The sequence below is a fragment of the Triticum aestivum genome, chromosome 6B, assembly GCF_018294505.1.
Source record: "Triticum aestivum cultivar Chinese Spring chromosome 6B, IWGSC CS RefSeq v2.1, whole genome shotgun sequence".
Classification (NCBI taxonomy): Eukaryota; Viridiplantae; Streptophyta; class Magnoliopsida; order Poales; family Poaceae; genus Triticum; species Triticum aestivum.
This window is the reverse complement of record NC_057810.1, coordinates 475,602,807-475,613,123: the sequence shown is the minus strand read 5'-3', so window position 1 is coordinate 475,613,123 and position 10,317 is coordinate 475,602,807. Positions and strand designations below refer to the sequence as shown.

Sequence of the window (10,317 nt, the reverse complement as noted above, 5' to 3'; positions counted from 1 at the left end):
TTTCTTTGCAAGTAAAATAAAATCTCATAAACGATACCAATTCTTGATTTACAAATTCTCCACATGCATCCATACATACATGAGTACATAGAGCGAGTAAAAGGATAGCACACTTGGAACAAACAGCAGCAAGCAAACATGGCGAACTCCGGAACACGTCGACGTACGAATGGACGGTCACATCGACATATGCACAAGCCGAGGAACGGTAGCAGCTGATGATGCAAAGACCGGAGACACTGAACAGGACAAAGGTGTTGGTTCGAGCAACCATAGCGCATTTGCTGGAGGCAGCCTTCTTCTTCGCACATATCTACACTTCAGTCCGGCCGGAGCGACCGGTGACTTAGTTGCTCCTGTAGGACCCAAGCTTGGCGGCGCTGGCCCTCAGCACGTACTGGTGGTAGGCGGCGGCGATGGCGGCGCCGATCAGTGGCCCCACCCAGAAGATCCACTGCACGAACACAAACAGCAGTCAGCACGTGGCAGGCAGATCAGGCAGCGGCGCCGCTTCATTGGAAGTTTATGTGATGTACAGGACAGACGAAGCAATCTTTATTGCTTATCTTATAACGATTTGATTCGCTATGGTTAGAAAAACTGAATAAATTTGACATAGTTAAATCATTTGGTCGATGGTGGCATGCATGCAGCAGATTTTAAAACAGGTTGTTATGTTACACGGAGCATCTTTAAGGTGGGTGTGGTAGGGATTAGGTTATATAACGTCAAAAATAGTGGATGAGTATGTCATGCATAACCTAAGTGAGTACTTCGAATGATCAATGATAGATGAAATTTTGGAGTGTCGACACTGACACCAGCTAGCTGTTTAATTTGGCAAGCCTTATCCTGCCGTTCATTTGCAATATCTTCGAAAGCAACAGTTCGTTTGCAATATTATCCTGATTATGAATTTAAGTAACTAAACATGATAAGTTTTTTATTTGGCATCAACTAATCATGATAGGTTAATCAAATATATCCCGTGTGATTGTCAATTCAGTCTAGAGTTATCAAGTACTAGTCGACCGCGATTTGTGACCAAAGCCAAGTAGTAGCTGATAAATATTTTATGCCATTGCTTAACTGTAGGAAGTCTATTATAGCATATAACTGTATTGGCCATGATAATGTACTGATGTCTCGTACTTGGTCATCCCAGGCCTTGTCAGTGTTGTAGATGACAGCAGCTCCCAAGCTTCTCGCTGGGTTGATGCCGGTGCCGGTGATGGGGATGGTGGCCAGGTGGACCATGAACACGGCGAATCCGATTGGGAGAGGAGCCAGCACCTGAGTAGATCGGTAAGTTCAAAACATTCAGATCAAACCATGAAACACATCAGCTTAACTAGCATGCACGCTGAGCAGTTACATCAAAGAGACTGACGATAGCAAGCATCTTGGTCAATATTATAGCAAATTAAGGACAAAACAAGTTGCTGCTTTTGTAGATGTTACTTTTAGGTGAGCTGTAAGTATTATTCCAAAATTGAGTATACATCTCAACACAAAAGAAAGCAAATAAGAGCATACTTTTGAATTGTACCAGTTGGTCAAAAAAAAATTGTGTAACCAGAAAGGGATGGTTCACCAAATCTGAATGACAAAATACGTCCAGGCATGGCATTATCCCTGGACTTCTGCAATTTGTTCATACCCATGGAATATATCTCGTCATTAATTGGTGGCGATCATTTTCAATTTGCCACCTCAGATTTTCTGTAGACGATGCGGCGAGACAGCGGCTAGTGCCTAATCGAGCGAGGGAATCTTCCTATCTGCCTATTGGCACGAGGTGGATCAGACAAGGAGATACATTTGCACATGCAGGTGCTTGATGTGGAGTGATTCGTACAATTTTGGACCATAAATCTTGCATTTTTTTTTTGGCACAGGTCCACTAAAATGCTTCATTTTGTCAGGATTCATGAACTTGCTTGCCCTACTCCTGCATACGCAATTGCGTGACGGCGAGAGCTCTCTCCCGAAAGTATTTTGCTACTATAGCACTGGTAGCAGAAATTGAGTATATTATCTGATAATGGCTTTTTACCAGCAATTAACTTCAGTAATTTGAGTTTAACTTACTAGATTATTCTTTACAAACTTGTTCTAGAATGTTTTCTCGTTGTCAAGTAAGTTGTTCCAACGCTAAGTCAAAAGAGTTAAGGACACGGTCAACGACTTTCCCAGCACTTTGATCTGCATCCAGTTCTATCATTGGCCATAAACCCATAAGCATCAATTATACACTCTAAAGTGTACTTTTCCTTTTGAAAGACATTGTAAAGTGTACTCTATGGTATAATACGGTATATACTGTACGCTATAGTAGCCATGGGCGATGCAACTAGCGAGTACTCACCGGGATGTGGGAGTCACGGGCGTTGCGCTTGGGGTCGGTGGCGGAGAAGACGGTGTAGACGAGCACGAAGGTGCCGATGATCTCGGCCGCGAGCCCGGTGCCCTTGGAGTAGCCTGCGCTGAGCTCGTTGGCGCCACCGCCGTACCGCACGTAGTAGGAGCTCTGGAAGCCCTTGACAAGCCCGACGCCGCAGATGGCGCCGAGGCACTGCGCAATGATGTAGAGCAGCGCCCGGATGAGCGACACCTTCCTCGCCAGGAACAGCCCGAACGTCACCGCCGGGTTGATGTGTCCACCTATGCATCGTGAACAGAGGACAGTCAGTCTCACACGAATGCATGATGCATGCATATGGAGTTATGTATGCATGCGCGAGAAGAGAACCAGTGGTCGAAGGACGGACCTGAGACGCCGGCGGTGCAGTAGACGAGGACGAAGATCATGCCGCCGAAGGCCCAGGCGATCCCGAGGATGCCGACGCCGCTGCAGGCCGCGTCGGTGGTGTTTACGGTGGGGTCGGACTGGTGCTTGTAGCCGATGACGGTGGCCACGGTGATGTAGAGGAAGAGGAGCGTGGCGACGAACTCGGCGATCACCGCGCGGTACAGCGACCACTTGGTCAGCTCCTCGAAGTCCACGATCGGCGCCGGGGGCGGGTCCGAGTAGTCCTTGGTGGAGAACTCGCCCCCCTGGGGTGCCGCCTCAATGTCCTTCGCCATTGCTAGCTCTGTCTAGCTAGTGCCCTGTAGCTTGAATGGTGTTTGCTGCAGTTGTTCAGTGTGAGGAGAGAGGGGAGGGGCGGCCAGGTATATATGGGGCGCGAGAGGGTGGGTCGTGCCGGGGAGAGGACGAGCTCATCATCGGCTCGAGTTTGGCCTGTTTAGCGGGGAGGCAGATTGATTATTAGCGAGGGATAAGGTTTTCTGCGTAGTTTATGGGAGGTTTTGGGTTATAATTTGCCGCCCACAACCGACTATAGCATCATCGTTAGGTCGTTTTCGGAGCCTAACGAACTGGTGGCTAGTGATCAATCGGAGGGGCTGTTTTCTAAGGTATGTGCAGTGCGCTTACGTTGCTACGTACTGTGCCTGTGCCGCCCGGCAAAAGAATATGCAGAAAGGTCAGAAAGCGCACCACAGTGCTCGGCGCTCATTGCTTCTCAAGTAACTCATCACCAGTGATGGCAAAAGAAAGGATATATAGCGACCTTTATCTAGGGGCGTGTAGGCCGGGTTAGCATGGGTTTGCAGATGTCTTGGAAGGATCAACGATGTGTCCGTTCCAAATGCATGCATGCATGCATATGCAGCTCCAAATAACTTTTACTGTGGTGCCGACTTCTCCGAACAATTTGGCAGTCCTATCTCTCAGAAAACAATTCAGTATACAAACAAAACAATAACAGGAATTTAAATAGGTTCAGTATATACATGCTTATCCACCAATGGAGATGCTCAGAAACTTGATTGACACCAATAGCAAACAAGGACAGCGAATCATCGCTAAGACGGACAGCTCGCGGAGCTACCTGCAAATGGAGATTCCTAACAGTGGCCTGATTAGCTGCAACCTGCATGCAAGCTGTGTGACGTGATATGCTCTCCCCTTCTCCTCCCCCTCGCAGAAAACGTGCTGCAGAAATTTGAATCCCGGCTGGTTAGGTCTGGCCTTTGTGCATCCGGAGAAATCATGAACCATCGGTGGTCGCTTTCTCTCATCAAGACAAGTATAACAACGAAACAGATGGGCGCAGAACGTTCCCCTGTCTGCGAATATTTCCAGTAGTATACTCTACTCCGGTGGGCCCCTCGAGCGATGTTTTTTTTAACATCAGTACAGACACAAGCGCTCATATATACGCGCATACACTCACCCCTATGAACGCACACACGTATACCCTACCCCTAAGCATCTCCGAAAGATTGAGCCGGCATATCATCAGTACAGACACAAGCGCTCATATATACGCGCATACACTCACCCCTATGAACGCACACACGCATACCCTACCCCTAAGCATCTCCGAAAGACTGAGCCGGCATATCATCTTTAGATTTACAAAGGCGCCGTAGGCACCTCATCGTCGACGGAAACGTCTCCTCCCACTGAATGCGCATCGCCGGAAATCTTAAAATAAATCCAGGAATAAATGCGGGCATCAGGATTTAAAACCTGATGGGTTGGAGATACCACAGTCCCTCTAACCATCCAACCACAGGTTGGTTCGCGGCCCCTCGAGCGATGACATCTCCTCCATTTCCTTTCCCTGTAGCTAACTACGTACCTTGAGATGCACAAAGTACGTATTCTCATACGCCCATATAGGTTTCCTATGGGACACGTGGGACAACAGAGACCTTCAGATTTTTACAGTATCCACAACTGCTGCGCGCGACCAGCCAATCCGGCGGTGCCACCTACGATCATGTGGCTGGAAAGCACCGGGCGGCTCGGGTCACTGTCACGGCTCAATCATTCAGATTTGAGGAGATGCTCCCGTCGACGTAGCTACTATAGCTAGTACTAGTAGTAGCTATTACAACGGTGATGCGGCTCGGACTTTATGCCGACGCAGGACAGGAGCTTGTCCTTGCACGCAAAAGAAAGAAGAGCTGACAAACTGCAAGATGAAAAGAATGTATTAATATCGTCAAGATAAAATTACACTCAGCCTATGCACTAATGACGATCTTAAGAGCTGCCTAAAACATTTGCAGGTGCACACAACCAAAATATTGTGAAAGAAAAAAGACCAACAGAACAACTTCATCAAACAATATAAACCATCAATCATGGCAACCCAAGAAACATGATAGGTGCTCCAACGACGGTGTCTTCGGAAAGGAAACGACACAATAGCATCATTGTCGCTGGACCCAACCACTATCTAAGTAAACTCCCTGCAATGGCTCCAACGAAATGTCAGGTGAACGACGCCACGGTACGTAAAAATGTACTGCTGTGTACAGTATTGTTTGTCCACTGAATTCTTCTTCCTTTTGCTGTCCCGCCGACCGACAACGATCGGTCCTGTGCAAGCATGGGAAGATTGGAGGCTGGATTGGCAAGGGATGGCGAGCAAATGGAATCACACAGGCGATCAAACTCCTTGGATACCACGTTGTACAACTTGTTTTGGTAGGAAGCAAATAATGCTACGCTTTAGCAAGTGTTGTTCGTGTTCTGCAAAAATAAGAACCATTTGACATATGTGGACTTTAGAGTTTAGACCACTACGGCCGGACCTCTTATATTGACCTTATATATGTCCAGGCGGACGGGCCGGTGATAGACCGGTAAAAAAATCGCAACCCAAGCGGCCCTTTCAAACCGGCTTTATATATTCGGACAGCGCCCCTCATATCCAGTTCATATCTAGGGATAGATATGGGAAGGACCCGATGCTTCTAGGCGCATCCGCCACGTCGGACCAAACAGAAGGGACCCGTCACCAATTTCATCAAATCACCCTCGACCTACCCGGACCGGCCTGTCCCCCCCCCCCCCCCATCCACAACGGCCCTCCCCTACGCCACCCGAGCTCCTTCGTACCAACCCCACAACATCGCCACCACCGGCACAAAACTCCTCCCCGCCATTCTTGCCGCCCCAGACACGATCGTCGGCCCAGGCGTCGCCCTGGTACGTCCCGCTCCTCTCATCATACACCTTGCCCGCTATGTGTTTGACAAAATGTCCTGGCAGTATTTTTAGATTCGTGTCAAGGGAAAATGAGCTTGATAATCCATTCAAAAAGATTTATTTGATTCGTTGGATTCGGACGACGAAGATGCTAACTTGATGATGATGATCAACATTTACGAGAAAATGAAGAGGGAAGTGGAGCACATTCTCGAAGGGAGGAGAGTTCTAAACCGGGATAGGGTGGCTGGCGCAGACCGCTCTACAAGGACTACCTCTAACCCGGACCAACATTCGACATACATTTTTACGTCGATGCTTCTGTATGCGCAAACCCTTGTTCTTGCGCGTGGTGGAGAGAGTGGAGGCACATGATCCCTACTCCAGGTTCAAGAGGAATTGTTGCGCACAATTCTCATTCCCTCATTTGCATAAATGTACGACTGCTCTGAGGATGCTTGCATTAGGTACTGACACCGATGCCATTTGTGAGATGGCCCGGATGAGGGAGATCACATGTATTGATACCACTGTGAGATTTTCCCATGTTGTGGTGAAGGTGTTTGAAGCAGAGTATCTGAGAGATCTAACTGTGCAGGATACAAAAAGGTTGATCGCTACTGGAGCGGCAAGAGGTTTTCCAGGTATGCTCGGGTCAATTGATTTAGAATAATCTGATACACATAGTCAATCTACCGATGACCAATCAATCACATAAGGCATGACACCGAGATTTGTTAACGAGGTTCACCGAGATGACTACATCACCGGGGCCTAACTATGGATGCTCCTCCCCATGATACCACTACAATACTGTTGGAAATATGCCCTAGAGGCAATAATATTATATTATTATATTTCTGATATTCATAATTAAGAGTTTATATTTCATGCTATAACTGCTATGAACTTGGAATATGTGATTCAGTGGAAAACTCATATGCACGTGTGAAATGATAAACGATAAATAATAGGTTCTTGGTCTTGCCTCTAAAACCGGCTCAAGTGTTGCTGGTGATCACGTTTTCCAGATCTTAGGATATCGTTAAGTGTAACGATAGTCCTAAAACAACATTGAGGGTATGGCGTTAGAAGAACGATCATGTTGAATTGACCCAATACTTGTTTGTTATACTATGTGATCATATCGTCTGAAATCATCTGATATAACACAGAGTGTTAGCATGTGTCTTAGTTCCTCAAACCATGAGAGTGTCTCTGCCACTTCCTACCAGACGGTGGGCTTTGGGGTTGCTCAAACTTCCTCTGTAACAAGGCGATCATAACGACAACTTTTAGGCTCACTTGAAAGTTTGACAAGTGGCCGGAGAACTCGAGAGTGGGATTTGCTCCTCCGACGATGGAGAGATATTCTTAGTGCCTCTCTGTGTGAAGGCATCCATCATCGTGTGGCCAGACACAAGTGACTACGTCACGGAGATGCCAAACACGTCAACGAGAAATAAGAACAAAACAGGTTATGGGAGTAACGGTATAGTGAGCATGGTGATGACTCAAGAGGATACCGATGCACACCGGGTTTTGCAAAGTATTGTGAAGCGAAGGGAACATCACATGATAACCAAAGGTTCACTTGAATATCATTCGTGTAATCATAGGGACCAATATGGATGTCCATGGTTCTGCTATCGGTCATTGAATGAAGGGGTTTCGTTCATGTCTATGGTTACCGAACCTTCGGGGTCGCAAATTAAGGTAATCCCGATCTGTTGAGTGTTAGTAGGACATGAGTGATGATAATATATTTGTTGAATCGTTTCATTAATATCCGGAATAGTTCCGAGAGGTTCCGGAAGTGTCTCGGGGTCACCGGAAGGGTTTTGGTGAATATCGGGTAATACCGATTAATATATATATATATATATATATATATATAGGTGGAAAATGTTTTCGGAGATGTTAAATTATATATATTATGCTCTGAAGTTTTTTAGAACAAAAATATATTTAATTTAATATCAACGGGCCAAATAAGGCCAAGAGGTGGAGAAGGAGTTGGGCCACAAGGGCCCAACAAGGGAGCCCTCCTCTCCTAAAGGGGGGGGGGGTCCAAATACTACTTGGACGGGGAGTCCTGCTCCCCCTCCCTTGGCAGGCACCCCAATGGGGATCTTTCCCCCTTGGTGGCAGCCCCTCTCCCCCAATCCTATATATACTAGAGATTTCCACCCTATGGACACACAAGTTTTTGGGTGCCTCTTCTAGTTTGTCTAGTTCTAGTTCTAGTTGGTCCTAGACTAATTAGAGCTAGCCCTAGCCACCTCTAATCCTGATAATTAGAAGCCTAGCGTGGTTCTAATCTCCTCCCTCTAATTCTCCATCAATGATTAGCTCTGGAAGGCGAAGCGCTGCCAGATCGTGAAGACCGTACGCTTGCAACCAAGTAGAGAGGTCGTGCTTTCGGTCTTCGGTTCGAGGAATCATTCGAGGGACTTCAAGCACGATCTACACCGACTCATCTTCTTCCTCTGCACTCTAGAGTTGGTAACGATCGTTGATCCCAACCCGTATGCATCTTCATATTGATCTTGGTGATTGTAGGTGCGAATTTTTTTGTTTTCTACTATGTTTCTCAACAGTGGCATCAGAGCCGTTCTATGAGTAGATGCAGGTTGCAATCTAGATCAAATGTGGATGTGAGGGTGATGTTCTTTCTATGCTTCCCTCGAGTGTTGCTTCGGTTCAGTTCATTGACGGCATGGTGTCACTTTTCACAAGGTTCTGACAATTGATCGGCTCTGGCTGTCGACGATTTGCTAACAGTTCCTTGGGCTTCACCATAGTCAAGAATAGTGAACCGTCGCGTACGGAAGGGGTCATGCGTATTAGACGAAGTTTAGTGTGGGGGCACGTGATTTTTAATCAAGTCTCTTCTTTCACACACCCCGAAAGTTAATCTAGCAACAAGGATTATCACTTTATGGTGTGCATGTATGTTGCTAGGTTTATCCGGTAACCGTAGAAACCACGTAACTAAAATTTTCTAAACCGATTAGAGGACGTCTAAATTGGTTTTGCAGGGTTTGCATATGATGTGGTATAGCCTTCGTCATGATAATGATTTTATGTATGAGATGGTTATATGTTGTAATGTTAAGTGGCATGCACGTCACAACATGATGGCTGGAGCCACGAGATTGCCACCTTAATGTAAATATTGTAGAGATAGGTTACAGGTGATGGTGGCAAGTTGTACACAGAGGACCCCGACAAGGAGAAGGTGTACCAGGTCACGGGACGAGGAGCTATAATTTGGTGTACCAAGGCGCGGGACGAGGAGCTATAATTTCGTTCCACGACAGAATTTCAGATTTTGGTGCCACGACCACGATTTCTGAAACGGTCGCCACGGCAATATTTTCTGAGATTGCTGCCACGGCAACATTTATGAAATGGTTGCCACGGTAGTGAAATATTGGCTGTCATGTCGCTTCAACTGGAGATTGAAGACTATCATGGAGAATTCCCGGCGCCTAGGGCTATATCATATCATGCTATTATGAATTGCCTGAGATGTTTATCCCTTTGTTGTTTGCACCCTTTGATTGCGTAGTAGTCAATTATTAGGGTGATCTCTCATAGTAGATATCAAGTTAAAAGGTGCTCTTCCCGGTGTTGCAACTATCTAAACATGTAGCATTTCGGAGTGGGTCATGTCCACATGAGCACAAACGGGACGCACGGTGTAAGACGGGGATGGTCAGACCATGCTTGCAGATAGCACTCGGTTGTCTTGAAGTTCTAGCAGAATCGTTCTGAGCTCGGAGCACAAAGCACCAAAAGATGAACGAGAGTCATATGGAGATATGACCGGCAAAAGTTTGCCCACCGGTCAAAACTCTCCTCATTAGTGATGTCCACATCAATGGCTGAGAACTAGGCTTGGATCTTGAGTCACTCACTATCAATTATGAGAGATATTGATTTGAGTGGGAGCACAACTATGTATTAATTAAGTTTAATAACTAGTGCAAATTAATTATGAACAATGTCTATGTGTAGTTTGCAATATAGTTGTAGAATTATGGCTCACAATTCCACCTTTGTCGCTTAATTTGATTGACTATTATTTATCTGGTTGAAACTTTACGTTTGGGAGGATTGTCCTCTAAAAGTCCCAAGAAGGATTTTGTCCTACTGCATGTTTACAATACTCTCTTGCTGATGCTATGGATGACGAACTCACTTCCTTCGATCCAAAAGCTAGAATTGCATTATGGTCTGCTTGCTTCCAAGAAACCCAAACTTCAAAATGTTTGGGATAGTTATGTGATATTCTTGGAACT

General features: G+C 46.2%; 1 protein-coding gene across 1 annotated transcript; it reads right to left on the bottom strand.

The window, feature by feature from the left end:
• On the bottom strand, positions 1–3,159 carry LOC123137541 (probable aquaporin PIP2-2). The gene is made up of 4 exons (XM_044557333.1): positions 2,772–3,159; positions 2,369–2,664; positions 1,153–1,293; positions 1–454 (listed from the first exon to the last, which is right to left on the bottom strand). The coding sequence occupies exons 1-4, from the start codon at positions 3,085–3,087 to the stop codon at positions 347–349; spliced, it is 861 nt and encodes a 286-aa protein (XP_044413268.1). The 5' UTR covers positions 3,088–3,159; the 3' UTR covers positions 1–346.
• Between the last annotated feature and the right edge of the window lie 7,158 nt (positions 3,160–10,317).